Below are 27,285 nucleotides of genomic sequence, written 5' to 3' on the forward strand. Positions count from 1 at the left end.
TGGAGCTAAGAACTGGGGATATAGTGTTGAGTAAGGCGTACAATTCCACTTCTTGTGAAGCTTTCAGTCTATCTAAAGCAGTCATTAAACCAATACTTGTATAGAAATAATGTAATTTACAAGTGTGAAATGTGCTATAAAAGGGTAGAGTGAGAGTGCTCATTCTGGGAAATGAAACTCACGGTTCCTCTGGGTGAACCATGACCTCTCAGGAAGAGAGCTACGGCCTTTTGGTTTCCAAACATGGCTGAATTATGGCAGCATTGCTTGAGGAGCATGTCAAAAATACATCTTCCTGGGTCTTACTCTCCCAGAGAATCTACTTGTGGAATCTGTATTTGTAACAGACTTTCCAGGCAGCAATCCCTCTGCAGCCAGTCCGGTGTTAGGGAACCACTTCTCTAGCCAACTAACGGTTTCCCAAGTCATATAAGAGAACTGTCTAGATCTGGGCTGTCGCATGTGGTAGCCACTAACCACATGTTGCAATTTAAATTAATTAAAATTAAATATAATTTAAAATTCAATACCTCAGTTGGAGTAGCTACATTTTAAGTTCTCAATAGCCACCATCTAGAAAGTTGTATTGCAGAAAGTTCTATTGGACGGTGTTGGTTTAGTGTTTTTCTGCTTTTTTTTTTTTTTTTAACCTTTCTGCTCTCTATTTTGATTGAATTGGGAATAGAAGAGGAAATCTAGATCTTTCCCCTTAAGGTTGCTATTTGTATCCACTTAGAGTCTGTTTAGGGGAAGGACTTGTTGCAAGAAGGTTTGGAGAGTCTGTATGCTTTGGATAATGATCCTGTTAGGTCATTCAGCCTCAGGAAGCTTTCAGTCAGTGCTGAGGAGACATTTTTTTTTTTTAAATCAAGGAAGATTTAAATCAGGATATCTTCCCAAAGGCAGGGAGACTTGAGAGACAATACGAATTAATGAAAAAGTTGTGGGAAGAAATTGAGGTCTAGGTCAAGCCTAGAGTTGAACGGTGCTCATTTCCCTCTGTCCAGAGCCCCCACCCTCCCTTCCCAGTTTTTCTTTCTAACGTCCCCTTCCCCCAGGTGCGGTTTGGTCAACAAAAGCGATACCAGGATTGGTTCCAGCGCCAGTACCTGTCAACCCCAGACAGTCAGTCCCTGCGCTGTGACCTCATTCGCTACATCTGTGGGGTTGTCCACCCTTCTAATGAAGTGCTGAGTTCAGATATCTTGCCCCGATGGGCCATCATTGGCTGGCTCCTGACAACATGCACGGTGAGGGGCTGGGCATGGGGTGGAGGCTGTTGGGTGGTGAAGGGCCCCTCTTTTCCTTGTGTCTCACACTTCCATGCTTCTTCCTGACCCTCTGGGCCACCCGACCGCTAAGGACCCTTCTTTCGCTCTCTTCCTCCTGAGTGTCTCAGCCTTTGCCCCGCCTCCCTTAGTGTCTCTAGAAGTTTACGTAACACTTTTTATTTCCCATGTGGGTTTAGGGTTGAACAGGTTCATCTACACCTTTACTGCCAATCTCCAAGCCTGGGTTTCTGAGGCATCCCTGTCTTTCCTATCAGCTTCCAGAAACCACATGTGATTATTCCTCTGAATTGTTCTTGACTCAGATTCAGGTCTTGTGTTCCTTAGACCCTCACTTCCATGCCTTTTGGCATCAGCTCTGGATACTTCCCTTCTCCAAACATAGTGAATCCGCAGTGGAGCCATTTCCTTCCCAGCGTTTCCTCCCTGTGCCCGGGGTGGGAAACTTGTTCTCTGGCATCTAGCTGCCCTCTGACCTCTTCTGACAGAGTTCCCCCTCCCCCGTCTGACTGGGTCCTTGGAATGTGCTGATTCAGATATAACAACAAGCTATGCCTAAGGGTCTTTCCTTCAGGAATGTGCCTGGGGAGCTCAGCACAGGCAGCCAAGGGGCTAGTCTGAGTGTCTCAGCTCAGGGGTGCTCAGGGGACTGCCCCCCAGGCCCAGCTGTTCTCCCTGTGGGATCAAGGATGTGTTCTACTGAATGCGTGAGAACCCAGGCCGTTGGTTGGTGAGACCACAGGGTACTCACACTCATATACAGATTTGGGTGCCTTCAACCCTGTGGGGGTTCTACCCTGTCTCACTAGAAACTGAATTTCATGGATGGAGCAGTCACGTGGGCCCTGGAATCTGCCTTGGGCTTCTGAAGGAAAGGGAGCTGGTTGATGAAACTAGCCCTCTTTTTTCCTCTTTTTTTTCCAGTCAAATGTCGCTGCCTCTAATGCCAAGCTGGCTTTGTTTTACGACTGGCTGTTCTTTAGCCCAGACAAGGATAGCATTATGAACATAGGTATGTGACCGAGACCAGGCAGCAGCACTCCCCTTCCCCCAAGCCCTGCTGCCTTGTCTCAGTGATAGTGGCCATAAATCTCTGGGCAGCATGGTGTGGAGGCAGCTTATCTGGGAGCAGTTCCGTTGTTCCTCATCACTGCTCCCTTGACCTAAAAGGAAAATTGCTTTGATGAGGCTAAGCGATCATTCCACCCCCTTCTCCCCATAGTCTTAGGCTTGGGCTTGAGTGGGGAGGGCCCAGGCAGAGGAAAAGGCTGTGCTATCTCCTGCTTCTCTTCTCCTACTACCTCCCTCCTCCAAGCTGAATGCTGGGAACAAGAAGGGAGACGAGGGCTATGAGCTGTTTTGGGGGTTGTCTGCTTTTGGGTCTGCTCAGCAGGACGAGGGGGGCGGGGATAGACATAGCTTTCTCTGGAGCCATTCATACATATTGATACCTCATTTTGTGGAGCTGGAAATAGACTGTCTGATGTGGGGGGACCCTTTAATTCCACATTCTCCAGAGCCAGCCATCCTGGTCATGCATCACTCTATGAAGCCCCACCCAGCCATCACTGCCACACTCCTGGACTTCATGTGCCGTGTAAGTGCCATAGCCCTTTTTTTCTCCCCATGCTGCCTGAGCAGAGTTAAGTGTGTGTCCCTTCTAACCTTGTAGGTCAGTGCATAGGTCTTCCCAGTACCCCTTGACTGTGGGAGCAGAAGTGGGTCATGGCCGTGGGTCCTATCTCCCAAGTTAGTGAATGCTTCTTTTCCTCATTCCCACTGTCTCCAGTTGAATCTTTCCATGTCTCCACTGGGTTTCTCAGCTTCAAGGATGATGACTTAAGGTAAAATCTGGTCTCCTTGAGGAGCAGCCAGGTTGAGTAAGAGTTTCCCATTTTAGCAGCACAGGACAATCAGGAACATTCCAGTCCTTTCTGCAGCCATACTTCCCAGTGTCTCCTGATTAAAACCAAAGCAGCTTTTTAGATCTAGTTCAGCAGAACACTCTGGATGGAAAGTCCTGTGCTCATTCGCTCCTCCTCTTCTTCCCTTCCAGATCATTCCCAACTTCTATCCACCATTGGAAGGCCATGTGCGGCAGGGTGTCTTTTCCTCCCTCAATCACATTGTGGAGAAACGGGTCCTGGCGTAAGGACTTTATGTGTCTGTGGGGCAGGGAAATGGGTTGTTTTCTCATTTTTCACTAGGTCGGGCACATCCAGATATTGCTGTACCACTGCTGACCCTTTTCCTCAAGAGGTATAAAAAGTACTGGCTCCACCGCAGACTGCTGGGCATATGTCCTCTTGACTCTTAGAGGAATTTCTCTCTTGCAGAGGGCTTCAAATGCCTTCCCTGTGCCCTGGTGACCCTTCCCAAGGATCTGAGTATGGCCCAATTGTACCAGTTGGGCTTAAACCTATTTGTTTAACTCCATGTTGCGTTAGAAGTGAGGAGCTCTGATATTGACCTGCATTCATGTTCCCCATTAGGCATTTGGCTCCCCTATTTGACAACCCTAAATTGGATAAGGAGCTGCGGGCCATGCTGAGGGAGAAGTTTCCTGAGTTCTGCAGTTCTCCCAGCCCACCTGTGGAAGGTACAGACCCATCCATTCCATCACCTGTTTCAAAAGAGGGATGGAGACATCCAGGGTGCTCAGACTAGAGCCCTTGTTTAGGATGTCATCCCTGTGCAGTGCTCTACCCTGTGACACTGTCCCATTCAATTTTTCTTTCCCTAGTTTTTTCTTTTATTCATTTTTGTGTCATCTTCCTTGGTTCTCCCTCACCATCTAATCTTATCTGCTTTTCACTGAGCTCTCTTGCTCTCTTAACTCCTATTTTTTTCTCTTACTAACCTCTCCTCAGTAGGTGGAAAGCCTTCATGGAATGTGCGTTTATCTCACTTAAGCTTTGCCCATCTCTTCTCTCTTCCCAGCCCCAGGTCTGGCCTCTGATGAGAGGCTGTCATATTGGGTCTCAAATCTTGCTTCCAGTTCCAGACACACACACACACATTCCCTCCCTTTTTTGTTTTGGGGTAAGGGCTTAAGCCAAGCAGAGCTTCCCAACTTAGTTTTAAATTAAAGAGCACTTGGGACTGTGCCTGGTCTTATCTACTCGCTGATCCTCAGCTGAGCATAGAGGAGGCAGGTTCTGTGCTGCTCTCATTCCTAGCAAAACCCCCACCAAAAGCCCTGGAGGGTTGAGGACAAGACACCTGTTCTTCCGGAATTCATATTCCATTTAGGTCATGAACTCCTTATCCTCCCACTTGTCCTTTAGTCTCCCTTTCCCAGGAGCATGGGACAGAGTAGGCCATCAAATGCCTTGTCTTTCTTTACTCCCAAGTCAAAATTGAGGAGCCAGTTTCCATGGAGATGGACAACCACATGTCAGACAAGGATGAGAGTTGCTATGACAACGCAGAGGCAGCCTTTAGTGACGATGAGGAGGATCTCAACAGCAAAGGTGAGGCTGGCAGCAAAGGTAGTTCAGGCTTGTGTCAATCCCGAGAGGACTAGTTGGCAGGAGCAGCCTCTCTGCAGTCTCTCTGTCATCTTTGCCTCTCTGAGTTAGTTTTGTTAACAGGATTCCTGGATGAGACTCCAAGGTGCAGAACCCTGCACTTGGCACTGAAGCAGGAGGGTAAAAAGGAGAAGTGGTCCCTGCCCTCTCTTGCTTCCTGAGGCTAGAACACGCACACGCTCAGGGAAGTGCTTCAGGCACTCACAGCTCTGAGTGAACGGTGCACACAAGGCGTGTGTCAGGAGGGCCAGACTGTTCAGGGGGCTGTCTCTGCTTCTCGTGTCTGGACCAAGTGACTTCTTTCCTAAATCACTCTCTTCAGGAAAGAAGAGAGAGTTTCGCTTCCACCCAATCAAGGAGACAGTGGTGGAAGAGCCAGTTGATATCACCCCTTACCTTGACCAGCTGGATGAGTCCCTGAGGGACAAAGTGCTCCAGCTTCAGAAGGGGAGGTGGGTGCCGGCCCTGCTGTCAACCTCCAGAGGTCCAGCCCTGGGCTTCTGCCTGGAGCTTAGTGGGGTGGCAGAGTGGTGGGTTTGGAGGGGACGTGGTAGGGGTGTGTGGAGAGGTGGTTGAAGCTGCATAGGAGATGCCTTCTGCAGTTTTGGTTGGAGGGTGTGGGCTGGGAGGGGGCAGCCATGTTCCCCAGCATCCCGGGCTCTCACTCCAAGGTTCTGAGAAGAGCCTCTGAGACCCGAAGCGCAGGACTATGGGGATTTCCCTTGTCTTTGGTCTCTGCCCAGAGAGCAGCAGATTTCTGCCCTGAGCCCTCCTCAACCACAGCCCTGATTCCCACAGAGCTCCTTTGTTTTGTCTCTGTGCACGGGAGTGTGCTTGAGCTCGCTGTTCTGGGTGTGTGTCCTGCCCTCTGCTATCATTTACGTCCCTGAGATTTCCTCTCCCTTCTGCACTGCAGTGATACAGAGGCCCAGTGTGAGGTCATGCAGGAAATCGTGGACCAGGTCCTGGAGGTGAGGAGGAACCCACCCCCTTAGGGAGGAAGCAGCCCAGCCTGCCCAGCTTAAAGCCCCGCAGGCATCTGACTGCCTCCTTCCCCTACTCTAGATGGGTCCCCCTCTGATGGGGGAGGGGCTGGCTGATCCTGGAGGGAGAAGCCAATGAGTTCAGAGGCTCTGGGTAGTGGGGGCAGTGAGGCTTGGGCCTGGGTGGTGATAGTCGCTCCTTGTCTTACCACCCAGGAAGACTTTGACTCGGAGCAGCTGTCTGTCCTCGCTTCCTGCCTACAGGAGCTCTTCAAGGGCCACTTTCGAGGGGAGGTGCTGCCCGAGGAGATCACTGAGGAGTAAGGCTCATCTTTCCTGACTACTCCCCCACCCCACCCCCACCCCTTGGCCTCAGGGAGCTAGAAGGATGACCCAAGTCCTAGAGGCACCTTGCTGAGGACTTGGGAAAAATCATCTCTTTACTTGTTTTTATTCTCACACATACTGATTCATTTAAACGAGGATTTATTTTTTGCCTGCCGAACAGCGAGCGTACTGGGGCAGTGGACTAGCACTCCTCCTGTGCGTCCTGCCCTGCTGCTGCACCCAGCAGCCCCAGCCTTTGCTGCTTCAGGTGGGATTGGACCCTTGCCTGGAACCTCCCTGAAGGGCAAGAATCTCACTTGCAATGACAACAACTAGATTGTGGCTCAGTGTTAGGAACCTGATTTCTCTGTAAGCAAGCCTCTGGGGCAGCGGGAAGTTTAAGTTTAACGTTGGTTAGGAAAGGAGCAGGCTGGCATCTAGCCTCAAGCTGGATCTCCATATTATCTGCCTGCAAGCCACCCTTCCTCCCCTCACATGGCCTCTCATATATCACCCTCCTCTTGTAGGTCCCTGGAGGAATCTGTGGGGAAGCCTCTCTACCTAATATTTAGGTAAGCCTCTACCTCACGTTTAGGTCCAGCTGTAGGAGATGCTGCTCTGCCATCCATCCTCCCTATCAGCACGCTTATGCTTCTGTCCTGGGGTAATGGGGCTCCCTCTCCAGGAGGAGGGGTATGCAGTGGGCACAGACAGCCATGCCCCCTGAAGTGCCATAGGAGAGTCTCCGCTAGGTAAAGCTGTCCTCTGTACTCCTATCTCCCACTCCAGGAACCTATGCCAGATGCAGGAAGACAACAGCAGCTTCTCTCTGCTTCTGGACCTTCTCTCTGAGCTGTATCAGAAGCAGCCCAAGATTGGCTACCACCTGCTTTACTACCTAAGGGCCAGGTGGGTGTGGTCCCCACATTTAAGAAGGTGCCGGGAAGCATCCTGGAGAGCCTCTGTCCTACCATACCTGATTCCCCGTCCCCCTTTGCTGTCATCACCAGGGCCTGCTGTGTGTGTGTGTTAATAACAGCTTTAACGTGTATAATTCAGTGGTTTTTAGTATATTGACAAAGATGCACAACTGTTACTACTGTCTAATTTAGAATGTTATCATCACCGCAAGAAGAAACCCCATACCCATTAGCAGTCACTTTCCCATTCTCCATTTCACCCAGCCCATGCAACACTGATCTGCTTTTCTGTCTCTGTAGATTTATTTATTCTGGATAGTTCATATAAATGGAATCATACAGTGTTTGATTTTTCATGACTGGCTTTTTTCACTTAGCCTAACATTTTCAAAGTTTATCCCTGTTGTAGTGTGTATCCGTACTTCATTCCTTCTTATGGCTAAATAATCCACTGTATGGATATACCACAATTTATTTACCCATTCACTTGTTGATGGACATTTGGGTTGTTTCCACTTTTTTGTCTGTTGTGAATAGAGCTGCTGTGAACATTCATGTACAACTTTTTGCATGGACAGATGTCTTCAATTTTCCTGAGTATACAGAATTGCTGAGTCCAATGGTAACTCTATTTTTAAATTTGTGAGAAACTGCCAAACTGTTTTCCAAAGTGATGCGACCATTTTATGTTCCCACCAGCAGTGTGTGAGAGTTCTAATTTCTCCACATGCACCCCAACACTTGTTGGCTTTTGACTATAGCCAGCCTAATGGGTATGAAGTGGTATCTCATCATCGTTTTGATTTGCATTTCCCTGATGGCTAATGATGCTGAGTATCTTTTCATGCGCTTATTGGCCATTTGCATATTTTCTTTGGAAAAATTTCTGTTTGAATCTCTATTTTTTAATTGGGTATTTGTCTTTTTCTTGTGGATTTTTAAGAGTTCTTCAAATATTCTGGATACATGTCCCTTATCAGATGTGTGGTTCGCAAATATTTTCTCCCATTCCGTGGGTTGTCTCTTCAGTTTCTTGATGGTATCCTTTGAAACAGAAAAGTTTTAAATGTTGATCAAGTCCACTTTATTTTTTCTTTTGTCACTTGTGCTTTACTCCTATGTTTTCTTCTAAGAGTTGTGTCATTTCAGTTCTTACATTTAGGCCTGTGACCTATTTTGAGTTAAGTTTTTTGTATATGGTGTGAAGTAGGGGTCTCAGGGCCTCTATGTGTTATTGCCTTCATTGCTCAGAGCCCAAAGAGCAGGAGAGAAAGCTTTCTCTAACCTGACCCGAGCCCTCTCTCTCTTGTTCTTTACTCTCACCAGATAGTAGCTTCTTCACTAATTGTGGTCTGAGCCCTGTTTGGAACACTGGGGAAAGATGGGGAGAAAGAAGAGTGTCTCCTAATTCCCATAAGTCACCAAGTCCTTGGGGGGAAGGCAGAGGGGGGGCCATGAGAGAGATTAGCCCAGGGCATCTTGGGCAGCAAAGGGATTCTAGACTGAGAGTCTACTTAGATGTTTGAGACTGTGGGCTGGGGTCAGGCTGCTGGCTGAGGCCCAACTGGTCTTGCAGCAAAGCCGCCGCAGGGAAGATGAACCTGTACGAGTCATTTGCCCAGGCCACCCAGCTGGGCGACCTGCACACCTGCTTAATGATGGACATGAAGGCCTGCCAGGAGGATGACGTGCGACTGCTGTGCCACCTCACACCCTCCATCTACACAGAGGTCAGCACCTCTATCCGTATCCATGGGGATGGGGCAGCAGTGCTGGCGGGCTCATGGGAGACTGCATTATCTCATGGCACACAACCCTGACCCTCCTCTCCCCATCCCTGCTGGCCTCGGTAAGCCCTTTCCTCCCACACCACAGCCGTCCCCTCCTTCTACCTCTCTTTATCAACTTGAAAAATGTCTAAGACCCCCAGAATTCTTGTTGTGTGGGTTGGGGTCTGGGCCTATACACTTGCCTCCTCTGCTTTGGCCCCATCCTCTGGACCCAGGACAGGGCCCCCGACCAGATCCATGTTCATGTATCCAAAGCCCTCTCGCCATCTGATGGCTCACCCTCCGATCTCTCTAATGGTTCTCAAAGACTGGGGCCTCTGTAGTGGAGACTCACCTTTCATTTGCCTGGTTCACTAAGAGTCTCCTCTAGGAATTGGGACATAGGAGGAGGTATCAGCTCTTCCTCCTCTTGGTGAAAGTTACCAGGAACAGGGAAATCATGGCATAACAGGAGGAAGAGTGATGTCAGCCAAAAACTGGAGGGAGGAGGGGTGCAGATGCCCAGCTCCCTCCCTGGTGAACTGGCCTCTCCAGAAGGGACCCTGCCTACCCTGTACCCTGCACACTCCCCAAATATACACACTCTGTACACCTTCTCGTCTTTGGCAAGGGTCAGTATAGACTGGGTTTCTTTGCTGCCAGAGATGCAAATGCTAATTCTGTCACCACTCCACATAGAGCTAACTAACCACCATGTTTAGTCCCTTTCAGCTCTAACTTTGTCTCTAGATGGCTCCCCATTCCTTTCCTTACACACGCACGTGCGCGCACACACGCACACACACATACACACACACACACTGTGTGCACACACAGATCTAAAAACTTGGGTTCTTTAAGGATTAAATTCCCAGCTTCATAACTATTGGATCTTTGTTTAGGGATTTATATTAGGACCCCATGTCTGGCTAGCCCAGCATCCCCTGAACATGTGGTAGGGAGAGGCAATGAATTATGAGGTGAAAGCTGAGGGGTGCATTTTGGACTTATGCCTTACTTTCCCTCTTTCCTCCAGTTTCCAGATGAGACCTTGCGGAGTGGGGAGCTGCTGAACATGATTGTGGCTGTTATTGACTCAGCACAGGTGAACATAGAGCTGTCATCCCGAGAGGCCTGGGAGCAGGCCTGGGGAGACGGGGTTCTGCCTCCCCCTCGGCCTGCAGACAGGGAGCCTGTGTTCTCAGGCACCCTGCTCCTGGCTGCAGCTCTGTGCACCTTAGGCCCTGGGGGCTGGGAAGGAAAACGGAGGCCCTGGGAGGCGAGCTGGGGCCATGCCAGTCCTGCTTGGAGTTCCCCTTATTGTCCATATTTTTGGGGCACTCCCGTTCTTCCGGGAAGCCGAGGGGATTGCGCTTTTAAGCTCTCAGTCGGTCTTCCCCTTGGCTCAAAATGAAAATGGTCAGACCATCTCTATTTAACCTTTCTATCATGCATAGGTCCCTGCGAGGCTGTAGCTTGGCCTGTGTCCCTTCTCAGGCCTCACCTGGGGTCCCGTTTCTGCTCCTTCTCTCCACTCATTTGCCCCATTCATAAAAGGGGAAGCATAGCACTCAAGAGCCCTTCCTCCTTTGCTTTTCTCCTACCCACATGTGTAATCCCGCCCCCCATGGCCCTTCCCTCAGCACAGGCTGGGATGGCTCAGAGCCGCAGACTGCATCCAAGTAGAGAAGCTGCCTGTTCTCCCTCTGCCATCAGGACACAAGGGGTAGTTTTTCTTAACTGTTTTTGCTCCGAATAGGCCTGTGTCTACCACTGAAACCAGTTGCTCTTTTGCCAGTCCCCTTCATCCTTCAAAGCCCCTGGCATCCATCATGTGCCATTTCCTCCCCGTTCCTTTAAGACTAGGTTTTCACTTCCTCTGGTTTTTTCCCTGAATGAGCCCTCCTGCTTCTGCTTCCATACTAGCTTCCTCGCCTCTCTTAGAACCAATGGGTTCTGCCTTCTTCCTCCTCCCCCTTAGCTCCAGGAGCTGGTCTGCCATGTGATGATGGGGAACCTGGTCATGTTTCGAAAAGACTCAGTCCTCAATATACTCAGTAAGTGAGCAAAGCCCTGAGGTTGCCCAGGGAGAAGAGAGAGGGGTGGTGTGTGTGTGTATGTGTGTGTGTGTGTGTGTGTGTGTGTGTGATTGAGAGAGAGATTGAGATTGAGAATATGAATGAGGGTTATCTCTTCTCTGTCTCCTCAGTCCAGAGCCTGGACTGGGAAACCTTTGAGCAGTACTGTGCCTGGCAGCTCTTCCTGGCCCACAACATCCCCCTGGAGACCATAATCCCCATCCTGCAGCACCTCAAGTACAAAGGTGCGTCGGGTTGTGGGTGTGGAACACGGCAGGGAGAGGGCACTCCCAGTCCAGCTGCTGCAAGGCTTAGGCCTTCTTTCTAGATGAGCCCAGATCCACCGTTCCCCTTCCCACCAAAGTGCCAAGTGCGAAAAGGCGCAGGCTCCCTGTCAGTCGCTTCTGCTCTTTAGGTGTATCCTGCAGGCCTCCTCTGAGCCAGGTGCTAGGCTGGGGCTCAGGTGGCTCGGGATTTTAGAGGAGTGGGTTAGGGGATTGTTCTTCCTGGTTTCTTGTTAAAGATTATCTTTGCTCCTTGCAGTGGCTGTTGGTTGGGGGATGGGAGAGGTGCCAGGATTTCTTCCTGGAATTTTGCATTCCTCTGAACAGCCTCTACCCTCCCCCACAGAGCACCCAGAGGCCCTGTCCTGCCTGCTGCTTCAACTCCGAAGAGAGAAGTGAGTTCCACCCTTGGGGGCTCTTTAGTCCTCAATCTCAACAAACCAAGAGATGCTGCCGTATAAAGGGCTCCTGTCCTGCTCCCTTGGCCGTGTTTTTTCCTATTGTTGACATCTGCTTATTCTACCCTTCCCCCAAAGTGATTTACAAATAAGCAGCTCCCTTGGGATCTGGGCTTCCTCTCGACTTTACCCCCCTGCCCACCAGGAGCTGCCCTCAGAGGTGGGGACCGGACATCCCTGTTTCCTGCTGCCACAGCAGTTCTAATCCCCGGTGGCTCCTGCTCCCCTCCCCCATGCTCCTGAGGCCACCACACGGCTAATCCAAGAGGAGGAAGGGTCAGAGTAGGGGGGTCAGACACCATCCCCGCGCTCAACCTGCGGAGAGCAGAGCCAGCTGGACCCCCGTGCTCCCTGCCAGGGGTGGGGCGGAGAGGGCGAGAAGGCAGAGGCCCCTCCCTCCATCACAGGCACTTTTCCAAAAGCCCCAGATAAATGGGGCCACAGCTGTATATCCTTTCCTTCCTACCTTCTTGCCTTCCTTCCACCTTTTCTCCTGTCTTAGCTGGGAGAGTAGAAATGGTCCAGCGCTTCCTAAAGGAGGTGGGAAGGTTGGAGGGCTGCGTGGGGGCTGTGGCTTCCCGCCACCTCCCCTGTACCTTCCTCGGGCTAGACCGCGGGGTGGCCCACCCACCCAGTGGGGCAGGGGTTGGGGAGCATGCACACACCACATGCTTGTCCTCCTGCCTGCCTGGCCCACTTCCTGACTGTCCTGGGCAAAGTGCGGGAGACTTAGTGGGCCTCCCTGCCAACACATGCACGCGCACACACGCACCTTCTACTGTCACAGAAGCCGAAGAGTCTCACTTCTTGTCTCCTGGCTTCCGCAGAGGATGAAATCAGGCATTCCTTGGCCCAAAGAGAAGAAGGAGAGGGATGTGAGAGTAGGAAGCTGCCGCAAGTTGGGGGTGGCACAGGGAAGGGGAGGCCAGGGTCTGGGGAAAAAGCCGGTGGGAGAGCTCCAGGGGCTCCCGTGGTCAGCTGTGTGAGCAGGGCGCCCCGCTCCCCTCGCCCCCAGGCCCAGCGAGGAGATGGTGAAGATGGTGCTGAGCCGGCCCTGCCACCCCGACGACCAGTTCACCACCAGCATCCTGAGGCACTGGTGCATGAAGCACGACGAGCTGCTGGCTGAGCACATCAAGTCCTTGCTCATCAAGAACAACAGCCTCCCGCGCAAGAGGCAGAGGTGGGACCCTCCATGCCAGGGCTGCCCGCTGTCCACAGGCCGGCGGCACCAGGGCCGTGCAGTTCGGTCCCTGCCTGGCTTGTGGGCGACATCTAGTGGTGTGAAGCTACCTGGCGTGCAGGACCACTGTGGCCCCTTCCTCTCCTTTCCTAGAGCCCTGTCTTTGGTCCCTGTTCCAGGCACACCTCCCTTAGCCTGCCAGGCCCTCCCAGCCTTTCTATCCCCTTCTCTGTATGGGCTGCCTCTGCCTTAAGGAGGGACCTCAGTGGGGGAGGGTGTCTCATTCTCCTGGAGCCATCACCCCAAGCTCAGACTCTGGCTCTTGTGACTTCCCTGCAGCCTGAGGAGTTCCAGCAGCAAGCTGGCCCAGCTGACTCTGGAGCAGATCCTAGAGCACTTGGACAACCTGCGTCTCAACCTGACCAACACCAAGCAGAACTGTATGCTTTCCTGCCCTCTCCGAGTGCATGGCACTGCCCTGGCTCACACCACCCGTGGATCCGGGTGGGGCAGCTCTCAGACACCTCACTGTTCCTCCTTCCCTGTTCTCCCTCCCTCTAGTTTTCAGCCAGACCCCAATTCTGCAGGCTCTGCAGCATGTCCAGGCGAGCTGTGACGAAGCCCACAAGATGAAGTGAGGCTCCTTGCACTTTGGGCCTTGGGAAGTAGTGGGAGAAGGCCTGGGTGAGGGTGGCCTGCTGGGGACACAAACTTAGTGACCAGCAAGACCATGGAGTTGAGAACAAATGGAGACCCTGGCATGGAGTCAGAGAAAAGGATGGGAGGATGGCCATGGGGCCAGGACCCCCACCCTCTGAGAGCCTGTTCTCTCCCTCAGGTTCAGTGATCTCTTCTCCCTGGCCGAGGAATACGAGGACTCTTCCACCAAGCCACCCAAGAGCCGGCGAAAAGCAGCTCTGTCCAGCCCCCGAAGTCGAAAGAATGCCACACAGCCCCCCAATGCTGAGGAAGAGTCAGGCTCCAGCAGTGCCTCGGTGAGACCCCTGGCCGTGCAAGCCATGCACAGGAGGAAAAGGAGAGTTGAGGTGCAGGTAGAGTTGGGGCCAGCGCTGCCCAGGCTAGTGATTCCCTCCCCTCCCTCTCTTCCAGGAGGAAGAAGACACAAAACCAAAGCCCACCAAGCGGAAACGGAAGGGGTCCTCTGCAGTGGGGTCTGACAGTGACTGAGGCCCTGTGTTCCCCATTCCACCCCCAGTTGGACTGCCCTCCCCTCCTTGGTGAATCAGAGGTTAATAGGGGCTGGGGAGATCGTAGGGGAAACACCCTGTCCCCATCCCAGGGCTCACCCTGGGAGAAGGACGAGCTGCCTCCTTCAGCGCAGCCTGAGAAGCTGCTGTGCAGCCCCCAGTCCCTCCTCCCTCCTCTCTGGGGCCTCTAGCCGCGTCACACTGCTGCTCCCACTGATACTGGGGTTCCCACTGAAACCAGAGGCTGTACAAAACCTGGACTGTGGTGGAAGTGTTCAGCCTCCTGCCCCCTCCCCCAGCTTCCCCCAAAACTATTTCAGTAGAGAAGAGAAATGGCAGAGAGGCAGCTGGCCAGAGAGGCTAGGATGAGAGTGAAAACTGTGTGGGTGCCCCTTCCAACTTCCCCCTTCAGGTCTTGATTTGCTCTGAACAGGCATTTTATAGTTGCCCTCCATACACCAGTATGAAGTGGGCATTTAATCTGTGACATGGTCAAGTCACCTTTTCCTCTCCATGGGCCAGATGCCACAAGTGTTTGGGAAGGAACCTGAGAGGGAGGCCACATCCCCACCTGGAGGCTTGTGCTGGCCTGAAGCTGGCACCTCAAGTCGGGCCAGAGCCCAGGGAGTCCCAGAGACATGTTCCACAGAACTGTCAAATGGTCACATTTCCTTGGTTGTGTCTTTGTTTCTTTTCTTTCTTTCTTTTTTTTTTTTTTGGCAGAGATAATCGCATTTTAAAAGTTGTTTTTAAATGACAATAAAACAAGCCAGAACCTCTTTTGTGCCGGAGTTGCTGCCCCCTCTTACCCTGTGCACGTACAGGTGGTGTTGATTTAATGGGCACCCCCCCTTCACAGCTTCCCCTTCTCTCTTCCTGCCCACCCCCTTCTTTGTCTGGAGCAGAAGGCTTGGCTTTACCCCCCCGCCCCATCCTGCTTGCTTCTATGCCCCCATCCTTGCTGCCACTGGCTGTGCAGGCCAGGCACTGACCTGTCCAGGCAGAAATTGATGCTGGCACCACCTCCCAAAAGGCTGTTTGTCTTTACCCATCTCTCAAGAAACCAGAGGCTTCCAAAAGCTGGTATTTGTCATACTCTGGTGCTTACCAACTACTGGAGGACTAAATGCTTGGGGGTGAGGGAGAGAGTTCAGATACCTGGGGAAAAAGAACTCTCTTCCAGAGTCTGGCCACTTGCCCATCCATGTGTACCGGCAGAAAAGAGCTCCTTGGCTATGCTTTTGTTCCCCTGCTGTCCTGGGAGGTTGTGAGGGGCAGGCTGAGGAGAGAGGAGTGAAGTTGGGCCGACTGCAGACAGCTCCTCCTGTTCAGCCTGCAAATTTGTGTTTTACAAAATCCAGGTTCTCCCTTCCCTCAAAGCTGCTACTCCTTCCTTTGAAAGTTTCAACTGCCGGAGGCCTCCTTTTTTCCTTCCTCGCTCGTTCCCCAGTTTTCTCTGCCCCAATTAAAACTAGGATGGAAAGCATTAGCTGGCTGGCCCCAGTTATTGTACCTTTGCCCAAAGGGAGGGGCTTCCGCCGTGGCCCCTCCAGAAATCTGGCTGTCTGGGCCTCCACCTTTCCCCTACTTCACTCTCGTCTCCCACCCCTCTGGGGTTGCTGCTGCTGCTGGCGGCTGGAGGGAGGGCATGGCTCCGGCTTTCGTGCCGGGACTTGCAGCACCATGTGGGCAAGGGGCCGAGTTCTTCAGTCTCTTTTGGGAGAGCAGTGCCACCCTCCTGTCACGGGTGAAAACGGGAAGAAAGGGAAAGATGGACTTGGATCCTAGTGCCCTGGCTCTCTGGCCGGGGGTCCAAAGTCCAGCCAACTGTCTAGACCTCACTTGAGGAGAAAACCTAAAACGGACCCGATCCTGGGATTGAGGGAAGGCGTGAGCACCGCCCAGGACCTGGTAGGGTGCGGGCTGCGAGTCGTCCGGGAGGCAGCGCGCCTAGGGCGGAGCGTAGCTGTGGGGAGGGCCGGGCGTGCTGGGCCGCCCCCCACTAACACTCCTCCCGGGCCTCTGCTCTCCGCCCGTGGGGAGGCGGGCGAGGGGGGGGCTGGGTGGGAAGAGGCGTGTGCCAGCGCGCGCGCTCCCGGGAAGGAGAGGTCTAAGCACTAGAACCAGCGGCCCCAGGTTTTCAGAAGGGAATATCTGGGCAGTCTGCGAGCGGCTGGGGCCAGACGGGGCCGAGTCGAGGAAGCGGGCACGATGGCCGCCCTCCTGCTGCTACCCCTGCTGCTGCTGCCGCTGCTGCTGCTGAAGCTGCGCCTATGGCCGCAGTTGCGCTGGCTCGCGGCAGACTTGGCCTTCACGGTGCGCGCCCTACGCTGCAAACGGGCTCTTCGAGCGCGCGCCTTGGCCGCGGCTGCCGCTGACCCGGAAGGTCCCGAGGGGGGCTGCAGCCTGGCCTGGCGCCTCGCGCAGCTGGCCCGGCAGCGCCCCGCGCACACCTTTCTCATTCACGGCGCGCAGCGCTTTAGCTACGCGGAGGCCGAGCGCCAGAGCAACCGGGCTGCGCGCGCCTTTCTGCGCGCGCGAGGCTGGGACGGGGGACCCGGCAGCGGCGACAGCGGCGCGGGGGGCGCCGGGGAAGGCGAGCGGGAGGTGCACGGCGTACAACACGCGGCGGCCGGAAGAGGAGCGGCGCGGCCCGTGCGGGAAGGGGATGGCGCGGCCCCTCTGGCACCTGGGGCCACCGTGGCGCTGTTGCTCCCCGCCTGCCCAGAGTTCCTGTGGCTCTGGTTCGGGCTGGCCAAGGCCGGCCTGCGTGTGGCCTTTGTGCCCACCGCTCTGCGCCGGGGTCCCCTACTGCACTGTCTCCGCAGCTGCGGCGCTCGCGCGCTCGTGCTGGCGCCAGGTAAGGCTGGAGCGCTCGACCGACGGGGGCGGGGCCAGCCACTGAAAGGGGCGTGTCGGGGGGGCGCAAAGAAGGAGTGGGTTGGGAAGGAGGCCGGGGGTTCGGAAAGCGTGAGGAGCCGGGTCTCTGTGTTCGCGAAGAGATAAAGCTGGGTCTCTGGTTTCCCAAGGATTTCCAAAGACTTGGGCTCCAGGTCCCAGACCCATGATGGCACGTCCGTACCGTACTCTTCAGCCTCACTCGGGAGCTCTGCGAGGTGGGGGTGGGGGAACAAATGGGGTAAAGTGTTGGGAAGGCTTCTGGGTAGCGGTAGAACGGTGGAGCTATGCTTTCCCGCCCCATCCAGAGTTCCTGGAGTCCCTGGAGCCTGACCTGCCGGCCCTGAAAGCCATGGGGCTCCACCTGTGGGCTGTGGGCTCTGAAACCCATCCTGCTGGAATCACCGATTTTCTGGCTGAGGCCTCGGCTGAAGTGGATGGGCCAGTGCCCGGGTATCTGTCTGCCCCCCAGAACGTAATGGACACGTGCCTGTATATCTTCACCTCTGGCACCACAGGTGAGGGCTGGACATGATATTTACCTCCCAGAAACTAAAGACAAGGAAGGCAGGGGCCTGGGAACAGGAACTGTGACCTCCTCAGCTCGTAGGCCACTCCTCCAAAGCCCCCAGAGAGGAGGCTGATCCAGCGGCCATATTTCCTGTCTCGCCAACCCTCCCAGCCCTCTTCGTTTCTCCACCTCCCCGAACTTACCACATTTCTAGGACGGCCTGGCCTGCCTTCTTCTTAGTTTCAGCCTTGCCTCTAACGCTTTCTGTGGGAAACCCAACAGGGGCAAAGGGGGAGACAAGGCTTGGAGCTCAGACCCTTCCCCTGATCTTCCCGCCTCCCCCTCCCCCTCCCCCCAGGCCTCCCCAAGGCTGCTCGGATCAGTCATCTGAAGGTCCTGCAATGCCAAGGATTCTACCAGCTGTGCGGCGCCCACCAGGAGGATGTGATCTACCTCACCCTCCCACTCTACCACATGTCTGGCTCCCTGTTGGGCATCGTGGGATGCTTGGGCATTGGTCAGTCTCCCCCACCCCAACCCCCCATCCAGCCCTCTGGCAGATGTTTATGCCAGCAAACATTTATTAAGTACCTACTGTGGTGTGCTCACCTGGGGATGCTTCCTGAGTCCTTCAGGATAGAGAATCCAGAGGAAGGAGGCAGGGCCTCCTCTCCAGGAGCTCCTGGTTCAATGGAGAAGCGTCACCTGCACAGACCTACAGGCTGAGCAACTAGGGCGGCCATGCAGTTTACAGAACTCCAGGCGCCAGGGGAGGGGAGGGCCGTGAGTGTCAGCCCAGGAAGAGGCAAATGGAGAAGAGGGTTGGGACTTGGGGGCAGGGTTCAGACGATGGACTGCTTGGGGATGGGAAGTAGGGAGAGGGCATTAACGGTGGGAAAGGATGAGGGCCAACTTGGCCTTTGGAAACTGTGAATGAATGTCACAGCCAGGCCTTTCCGGGGAACTACAGTACAGTGAAGGCTGATGCCTGAGAAGGAGGGGGTCAGGACTCCTCACCCCCCACCCCCCAGCTCTTAACCTCACCTCCTTCCTTCCTCCTCGCCCTCTCCGATTCTGGCAGGGGCCACAGTGGTGCTGAAGTCCAAGTTCTCAGCTGGTCAGTTCTGGGAGGACTGCCAGCAGCACGGGGTGACGGTGTTCCAGTACATCGGGGAATTATGCCGATACCTTGTCAACCAGCCCCCGGTGCGTGGGCACAGATCCTGGGCAGAGCCACGAAGGCAGGGGGATGGGCAGTTGGCGGGGGACACTGAAACGGTTATCTGGGAGTTGGAGGGAGAGGAGGCAAGAAGAAAATGGAAGGGGAGGGTAAGGAGCCTGGGCTGGTAGGACTCCGGCGCTTAGGGCACCTCAAGGAGGTCACAGTGGAAGTGGTGCAAGGAGAGTGGGAAACAGAGCTGCACCTGGGGGAGCTGGCATCTTGGTGTTGAAGCTCCTGCTCCCCTCCCCACTCGTCTCAGAACAAGGCAGAACACGGACATAAGGTCCGGCTGGTTGTGGGCAGCGGGCTGCGGCCAGACACCTGGGAGCGCTTTGTGCGGCGCTTCGGGCCCCTGCAGGTGCTGGAGACGTATGGACTGACAGAGGGCAACGTGGCCACTTTCAACTACACAGGACAGCGGGGTGCTGTGGGGCGCGCCTCCTGGCTTTACAAGGTGAGTTACAGGAGGAAAATGGAGAACCTGTGGAACGTCGGGGGGCTGCTGGGGAGGGGGCTCGTGCAACTGAAATGACCCAGTGCCTGGGTCTCCCTTCCCCCAGCATGTCTTCCCCTTCTCTTTGATTCGCTATGATGTCACCACAGGGGAGCCAATTCGGAACACCCAGGGGCTCTGTGTGGCCACATCTCCAGGTTTGTGTCCAGGCGGGGTGGGTAGGGGTGGTGGAGCTGGCTGGCAGAGGAGGATTGGACTTGGAGAGTGTGGTGGGTGACAGTCCCCTGACCCCAGTGACCCTACCAGGTGAGCCAGGGCTGCTGGTGGCCCCCGTGAACCAGCAGTCACCGTTCCTGGGCTATGCTGGGGGACCAGAGCTGGCCCTGGGAAAGCTACTGAAGGATGTCTTCCAGCCTGGGGATGTTTTCTTCAACACTGGGGACCTGTTGGTTTGCGATGACCAAGGCTTTCTTCGCTTCCACGATCGTACTGGAGACACCTTCAGGTATCTGCCCCTAACTCCGATTTCTCTCCTGGGTATCCCATCTCTGTGACCCAAACCCTCTAAACCTCCACTCCCTAATCTGCCCCAACCCAGCTTCTCACCTAACCTCTCATCTCCAACCTCCTAAACACGTCTTCCCCAAGACCTTCTGGCACCTCGCCCTCATCCCTGACCTCTTTCTCTCCCCACCAAGCTCATTAGGCCCTGACCCCTGACTCCCAGTTTCCAATTTCTGCTCTCTGGCAGGTGGAAGGGGGAGAATGTGGCCACGACCGAGGTGGCTGAGGCCTTGGAGGCCCTGGATTTTCTTCAGGAGGTGAACGTCTACGGAGTCACTGTGCCAGGTGCCCAGCCATGGGACGGGGGGGACCCGGCCCACCACCCTGAAGTGGTATTCCTTGGGCGCAGGGAGCATGAGGCCTCGTGGTGGTCAGCTACCACGGCTGACCCTGCCCCCCACACCCACCAGGGCAAGAAGGCAGGGCTGGGATGGCAGCCCTGGTTCTGCGTCCCCCCCACTCTTTGGACCTTGTGCAGCTCTACGTCCATGTTTCCGAGAACTTGCCACCTTATGCCCGGCCTCGATTCCTAAGGCTTCAGGTAACCAGCCACTCCTGCCCTGACCCTTTACCTCACCCCGTATATCTGCAGCAGTCAGTGGCTCCCAAACCCCAAAAAGGGACCCCCACGTAATACATTCTGTGAAGAGAAAGAACCGTTCCTTCCCAGACACATGCTTTTCACCCCCTTCATCCTCCAGGCCTGGCCCCTTCTCTTCCCTGTCATCCCCTCCCCTAAACCCTGACCTCATCCCCACTTCCCCCAGACCTGCCCCTTAACGAAACTCAGGCGATTCCCCTGAGCCACTGGGGCAGAATACCCCTTCCTTCAGCCCCCTTTGACCCCTTCCCTTCCCCAGGAGTCACTGGCCACCACAGAGACCTTCAAGCAGCAGAAGGTTCGGATGGCAAAGGAGGGCTTTGACCCAAGCGCACTGTCTGACCCCCTCTACATTCTGGACCAGGCTGGGGGCGCCTACCTACCCCTCACACCTGCCCGGTACAGTGCCCTCCTGGCCGGGAACCTTCGCATCTGAGAGCCTCCACACCAGTGCACCTGAGGGAGGGACTTTGTGAGGTGGGGTTATTGCAGGTGTATCAGCCGCTGTCAGGGATCTCTTCTATACCAGGTTTGTAATCTTTATTTTGTAATAAATGTGTCCAGAGCCCATTTGGCTCTGTCTTTCTCATCTACAATATTTGCTTCCCTGCCTGTCTGTGGAACTGCTTTTCCCGCAGACATTTTCTCCCACCCGGAGCCACAGGCGCTCCTGCCCTGACCATGTGGCCTGAGCTCAGTGTCTGGACCTCAGTGTTTTTCCTCTCAGGTGACCCCGTGTGATCCTTGTCCTTGGAAAACCCCTGATGACTGATGTCTGTCTATGCTTGTGGATATCCTGTCCCAGTTTCACTCCCTGAGTGCAGGGCCCCCCACTGCTCTCTCTGGGGAGCCGGAGGACCCAAGGGATTGGTTCAAATGGCCGAAGTGGACAGAGGCACAAATGCTACCCCTGTGGGCAGCCAAAACATCTCCACAGACTCACGTGTGGTTGGGGCCTGGGGAAGGGTCTCAACCGGGCAAAACAGAGGTTTGATTTTGGGTTAAAGGAACCTCCCTCTCCACTCACTGGCTGGTTTTGATAAGCCAGCCAGTGAGGGGGAAGGGTGCGGCCACTCAGCCCCCCAACTCAAAAGTTCCTGATTTTACCCACTCTTAGTCCTATATTCCCAGAAGTAGCAGCCCAGGGTGGGGCCCCTCAGGTTCTGGGGAGACTTTGACTGAGGCCCCTCTTGGAGCAGGGCTCAGAGTGCATGTATGCACGTGGTGGCAGAGGGATGGGGGAATCAAAAGGAAAAAGGCCTGTCCTTGGCCCCTAAATGAGGCGTCAAAAAAGTTAATCATCAGGGAGTTCCCTGGTGGTCTAGTGGTTAGGATTTGTGCTTTCACTGCTGTGGCCTGGGTTCAATCCCTGGCTGGGGAACTGAGATCCCGAAAGCTGCATGGCCAAAAAGAAAAAGAAAAAAAATTTTTAGGGCTTCCCTGGTGGCGCAGCGGTTGAGAGTCCGCCTGCCGATGCAGGGGACGCGGGTTCGTGCCCCGGTCCGGGAAGATCCCATATGCCGCGGAGCGGCTGGGCCCTTGAGCCATGGCCGCTGAGCCTGCACGTCCGGAGCCTGTGCTCAGCAACGGGAGAGGCCACAACAGTGAGAGGCCCGTGTACGGCAAAAAAAAATAAATAAATAATATAAATAAATAAATAAATAAATAAATAAAACTATGATTCAAGATAGGTTAAAAAAAAAGTTACTCATCTAAAAGCTTGCAATGCTGAAACTGCTGCTTGTCTTAGAACTAAAACCCCCTCCCCCTGTTTTAAGCTGTGGGTCCTCAAAAAATTCTACTACATTCCCTTCGGTTATCTTTCCACTTCAACCCCTCTCCCCAACCTGAGAGGTCTGGGGACGCACCCCATCACCAATTTTGGTGAAATCTGTTCCAAATCTGTTCCAATCTGTTCTAAGCCTCCTGTTCCGAAATATACACCTTGTCCCACCCTCCACCAACAAACCCAGTTCAGCATCACCAACAGACTAGAGGCACACACAATCCCTGTTTCATTTGGTCGGAATCTGTGCTGTACAATATGGCAGCCGCCAGCTGCATGTGCCCAGCGAGCACTTGAAATGTGGCTAGTCTGCAGCGAGATGTGCTGTGAGTGTGAAATGCACACCGGGTTTTAAAGACTTAGCACCAAAAATAAAATGCATTTCAGGGAATTCCCTGGTGGTCCAGTGGTTAGGACTCGGCACTTTCACTGCTGGGGCCCAGGTTCTCAATCCCTGGTTGGGGAACTAAGTTCCCGCAAACCACTCAGCCAAAAAATAAAAGATAAAATAAAATAAAATATTTCATTAATAATTTTTTATATTGCTTACATATTGAAATACTATTTTGGACGTATTGGGTTAAATAAAATATATTAAGTTGAATATCACTTGTTTATTATTACTTTTGTAAATTTGGCTACTAGAAAATGTAGAATTACATATCAGCCACATTATATTTCTACTGAATAGTACTGGCCTAAATCCTGTCCCCACGTCTCCCTCTGCAAACACAGAAATACTGAGTGTAATGTCAGCTGTCCCTGTTTGATGCCTGCTTTTGTGCAGCTGCACTTTAGCAAGGACAGTGAGAGGAGGGGCTTCTGTTCCAATGGGCCGATCCAGGTGGCTTGGGCTGGCGCGCTGCCCTCCAGCGTTGCAGCTCTTTGAACCAGCTTTGTCACAGAGGCTATATAACTAGTGCTAGAAATTGAGAGCTGCAAGAACACATAGTCTGGATCCAAAAGAATTAGGTTTTCCGTTTACCATAATTAAAAATAAAGTAAATGCACTTTAAAAGAATTAAGTTTTCCTACCCCCCAAAAAAAATCCAGTGAAATAAAATAAAATGGAATGAGAAATTTGCCAAGATCAAATAGGTTGGTCCTCAGGTGGTGAGTTCCCTTTCTGAGGAGTCTTGTCCCTGAGACATTGGACGCTGGAGTGGGTGGGTGGTGGAATCAGAAAACTGTCTCACCCCATCCTCAGACCAAGGCAATGGTCTCGGCTTTACGTCTGTGGATTCCCCGGGCTACTTAGGCCACGTGTCCTTGACAAATACCGGGAACCTGTAAAAGGGCACTGACGTAGGCAAACCACGCTGTCTTTTTTTTACAGCCGGTGGCTAAGAATGGTTTTTATATTTTTACATGGCTGAAGAAATCAAAAGAAGACTACTTCATGACATGTATGGGATTCAGACTTCAGAGTCCATGAGTAGTTCTATTGGAACAGGCCACGGGCATTCCTTTATATACTGTCTATGGCTGCTTCTGTACTACAGAAAGAGTTGAGTAGTTGTGACAGAGACGATATGGCCTGAAAAGCATAAAATATTTACCATGTGGCCCTTGACAGAAAGACTGCCCACCCCTGTTCTAGGGCCTCATCCCTACCCCGCCGCTGGGCTGCAGTTTTCCCCGCGCGCAGGGACAGGGAGTGTCAGGAGGAAACCCCCGGCAATGCTTGGTGACCACTCCCTGTAGGGCTTGGCAGAAAGCTCCCAGGACGAGGTGCTGCCTGAACCGATTATGTGGGGAAAGGCAGTAACGCGACCCCAGTCCTGCTCATTCCCGAGCGCCCAAGAGCTGGCAGGCTCCAGGTGGCGGCTAAGCACACTCGCGGAAACCGAACCTGCGCCGCAAGCAGGGATTGGCGCCGGCGGACTCGCCGCAGCCCACGTCCCCGCGCGCGAGGGGAGGCGGGACAAGCCGGGGAATGGGAGGAGTCATCCTGCATGGGCGGGGCGAGCCCCTCCGCGCCTTCCGACGCAGAAAGGCGCCTGCGCACTGCCGCCGCCACGAGCTCCCGGTAAAATTAAGAGAAGAATGGAGGGGCAGGGTTAAGGTAACTGAAGTTCTCGTCTTTGGGCCTCTAGCGAACAAATGCGGAAACTTTTTTTTTTTTAATTGATCTATAATGCAAGTGCCATAAAATTCACCCTTTTAAAAAGTTGTATTCATAGGCTTGTGCAACCATAGCCACTATCTAATTTAGAACATTTTCATCACCCCCGAAGAAATCCCTACCCATTAGCATTCCTCCGTCACCCAGTTTCTGGCAACCACCAGTCTGCATTCTGTCTCTATGGATTTATCTATTCGGAACATTTCATATAAACGGAGTCATCTGTGTGACCTTTTGTGTACTAGTGGCTTTCACTTAGCGTAATATTTTCGAGGTAGGTTCATCCCCGTTGTGGCGTGTATCAGTACTTCTTTGCTTCTTATGGCCTGATAATATTCTCTTGGATGTGTATACCACAGTTTGTTTATCCAGTCATCAGTTGGTGGAATTTGGGCTGTTTCCACTTTTTGGCTATTTGAACAGTACTGCTGTAAACATTTGTGTACAAGTCTTTGTGTGGACAAAATATTTTCAATTCTTTTGTGTGTATACCTAGAAATGGAATTGCTGGGTCTTATAGAAACTCTTGTGTTTGACTTTGAGAGGAACTACCAAACTATTTTCCACAGTGGCTGCACAATTTTACATTCCCACCAGCAATGTATGAGGGTTCCAATTTTTCTACATTAAAAAAAAATATTTATTTACTTATATATTTTGGCTATGCCGGGTCTCAGTTGCGGCATGCGGACTCTCAGTTGCGGCATGCATGTGGGATCCAGTCCCCCGACCAGGGATGGAACCCGGGGCCCCTGCATTGGGAGCGCGGAGTCCCACTCACTGGACCATCAGGGAAGTCCCTCTACATCTTCACTAACACTTTTTATTGTCTTTTGACTGTAGCAGTCACGGTGGGTGTGATATGGTATCTTATTGTGGTTTTGATTTGCATTTCCCTGATGGCTAATAATGTTGAACATCTTTTCATGTGCTTATTGGCCATTTGAATATTTTCTTTGGAGAAATGTCTTTCCAAATTATTTCCTTGTTTTTTAATTGTGTTATTTACCTTTTTACTGTTGAGTTGTGAGAGGGTTTTGTTTTGTTTTTTGTTTTTGTTTTGTTTTTTTAATGTACTGGACTCAAATTCCCTATCTCCTATAAGATTTGCAAATATTTTCTCTCATTCTGTGGTTTGTTTTTTTGCTTCCTTGATAGTGTCCTTTGAAACACAAAGATTTTAAATTTTGATGAAGTACAGTTTGTCTATTTTTTTATACAGGGAGAATATTGCAAGAGTTAGTTTTTCCCTAAGGACAAATAAAGATATAAAGATATGTTACATTTCATTTGGTAGTGTACATGTTAGTAGAATTGGTGTTATTTGAAACTATGGCATATTGTATAATAATAAACGTTAGGAGTCACTGTTTCCAGAGCAAGAGAAGATATAAGTATAAACAAAAAAGTGAAGTAAAAATCTTATAATGTCACTGAAAAAGCCTAGAAGCAACGGACAATTTGACAACAGTGAGATCTCCCAGCACCCAGGTCCTTGGAGGAAAGGTTGGTTCCAGGTCGGCAGGAAATACTCAGGATGAGCATTGGGGCATCTTGTGCTGGAAAGCAAAGATATCAAGAAATGGGGTAACAGCAAAAGGACACGGAGCTCCCATTGCCTAAGATAGGGCAATCTGAGCTGTCAAAAAGATGAATGAAGGCCCTTGAAACATTGAACATACAAAATGTAGCCATTCAGAGTGATACTAAAAGGGGCTAGGAGGATAAAGGGCTAGAGGGGGAGAGAAACACGTGGGGTAGAGCACCAACTCCTTACTCTGAATACTGGCAATTAAAGGAAAGAACTAAGCATTCGTCCCTCCTTTCCTGCATGAATTGTATTTCAGGGTTACCAAATTGTCCTAGTTGATGAGGGAAGGTTCTTTACAAAAGAGCTCCAGTTAATGAGTGAGAAAGGAATTATAAAACTGGAAAATTACCATTTTGCAACCCCTAATGAAATTGAGGCAGGAAATTACCATCAATGAATAAAACTATCAGATGAAAGGCTGATGGGGAATTTTACAAGGGAGCGATCAGGTTGTCACCACCTGAAGCCGCCACTCTATCTTATTTATTTATTTATTCATTCATTCATTCATTCATTCTTGGCTGCGTTGGGTCTTCGCTGCTGCGTGCGGGCTCTCTCCAGTTGTGGCGAGGGGGGGGGCCACTCCTCGTTGCAGTGCACGTGCTCGTCATTGCAGTGGCTTCTCTCATTTCAGAGCATGGGCTCCAGGCACGTGGGCTTCAGTAGTTGTGGCATGCTGGCTCAGTCGTTGTGGCTCACAGGCTCTAGAGCGCAGGTTCAGTAGTTGTGGTGCACGGGCCTAGCTGCTCCGCGGCACGTGGGATCTTCCCGGACCAGGGCTCAAACCTGTGTTCCCTGCACTGGCAGGCGGATTCCCAACCACTGCGCCACCAGGGAAGTCCCACCACCACTCAATCTTAGAATCACTAAAAGTGGAACCACGAGGCATTGCTTGCCTCCTGAAGAGATGCAGTATGCAGCACACAGCACTGCCTATAAGGTTTTCTTTCTTAAAGGTGGAGCCTGAAGCTAACCAAGCCTCTAGGGCCAATAACCATTTACAGAGGAACATATATAATAACACCAAAGAAACCAAACAGATCCAGAATACAGGTACTTCTACTGGAATTGTGTGTGTGTGTGTGTGTGTGTGTGTGTGTGTGTGTGTGTGTGTTATGCGGGCCTCCCTCTGCTGTGGCCTCTCCCGTTGCGGAGCACAGGCTCCGGACGCGCAGGCCCAGTGGCTATGGCTCACGGGCCCAGCCGCTCCGCGGCATGTGGGATCCTCCCGGACCGGGGCGCGAACCCGGTTCCCCTGTATCGGCAGGCGGACGCGCAACCACTGCGCCATCAGGGAAGCTCCCTACTGGAATTTTTAAACAGGCTCTTCAACAACTCAATGATATATGAGAGAGGCGGAGTGGGGGCAGGGCTTGCCTCAATTAGATCCTTAAGACATAACCAAATGTAGCATAGCGTATAGACCTTGTTACGACTAAAAAAAAAAAAAAAAGAGTAAAAAGACATTTTTGAGACAATTAGGGAAATTTGATTATGGACTAGT

General features: G+C 52.6%; 2 protein-coding genes across 2 annotated transcripts in view; both read left to right on the forward strand.

Moving 5' to 3' along the window:
- INTS3 (integrator complex subunit 3) overlaps positions 1-15,504 on the forward strand; it is a 38,019-nt gene extending 22,515 nt beyond the window's left edge. The window contains exons 10-30 of the mRNA XM_007130264.3: positions 1,059-1,250; positions 2,214-2,301; positions 2,807-2,886; positions 3,346-3,437; positions 3,782-3,888; positions 4,643-4,762; positions 5,142-5,271; positions 5,736-5,790; positions 6,019-6,122; positions 6,657-6,701; positions 6,919-7,038; positions 8,626-8,779; positions 9,855-9,923; positions 10,800-10,875; positions 11,028-11,141; positions 11,527-11,575; positions 12,654-12,821; positions 13,161-13,261; positions 13,383-13,455; positions 13,660-13,816; positions 13,932-15,504. Coding sequence (XP_007130326.1) covers positions 1,059-1,250; positions 2,214-2,301; positions 2,807-2,886; positions 3,346-3,437; positions 3,782-3,888; positions 4,643-4,762; positions 5,142-5,271; positions 5,736-5,790; positions 6,019-6,122; positions 6,657-6,701; positions 6,919-7,038; positions 8,626-8,779; positions 9,855-9,923; positions 10,800-10,875; positions 11,028-11,141; positions 11,527-11,575; positions 12,654-12,821; positions 13,161-13,261; positions 13,383-13,455; positions 13,660-13,816; positions 13,932-14,009 — 2,172 coding nt within the window. The 3' untranslated portion in view covers positions 14,010-15,504. The remainder of the gene's footprint in view (positions 1-1,058; positions 1,251-2,213; positions 2,302-2,806; positions 2,887-3,345; positions 3,438-3,781; positions 3,889-4,642; positions 4,763-5,141; positions 5,272-5,735; positions 5,791-6,018; positions 6,123-6,656; positions 6,702-6,918; positions 7,039-8,625; positions 8,780-9,854; positions 9,924-10,799; positions 10,876-11,027; positions 11,142-11,526; positions 11,576-12,653; positions 12,822-13,160; positions 13,262-13,382; positions 13,456-13,659; positions 13,817-13,931) is intronic.
- A 721-nt stretch (positions 15,505-16,225) lies between these two features.
- SLC27A3 (solute carrier family 27 member 3) lies at positions 16,226-21,689 on the forward strand. Its single transcript, XM_024116117.3, has 10 exons — positions 16,226-16,889; positions 17,236-17,445; positions 17,797-17,955; positions 18,520-18,644; positions 18,920-19,114; positions 19,221-19,311; positions 19,421-19,619; positions 19,866-19,963; positions 20,089-20,219; positions 20,539-21,689. Exons 1-10 carry the CDS (start codon positions 16,241-16,243, stop codon positions 20,713-20,715), a joined length of 2,034 nt encoding a protein of 677 aa, XP_023971885.1. The 5' UTR covers positions 16,226-16,240; the 3' UTR covers positions 20,716-21,689.
- The last annotated feature ends 5,596 nt before the right edge of the window (positions 21,690-27,285 follow it).

This window comes from Physeter macrocephalus, chromosome 4, assembly GCF_002837175.3.
Source record: "Physeter macrocephalus isolate SW-GA chromosome 4, ASM283717v5, whole genome shotgun sequence".
NCBI classification, from domain to species: Eukaryota; Metazoa; Chordata; class Mammalia; order Artiodactyla; family Physeteridae; genus Physeter; species Physeter macrocephalus.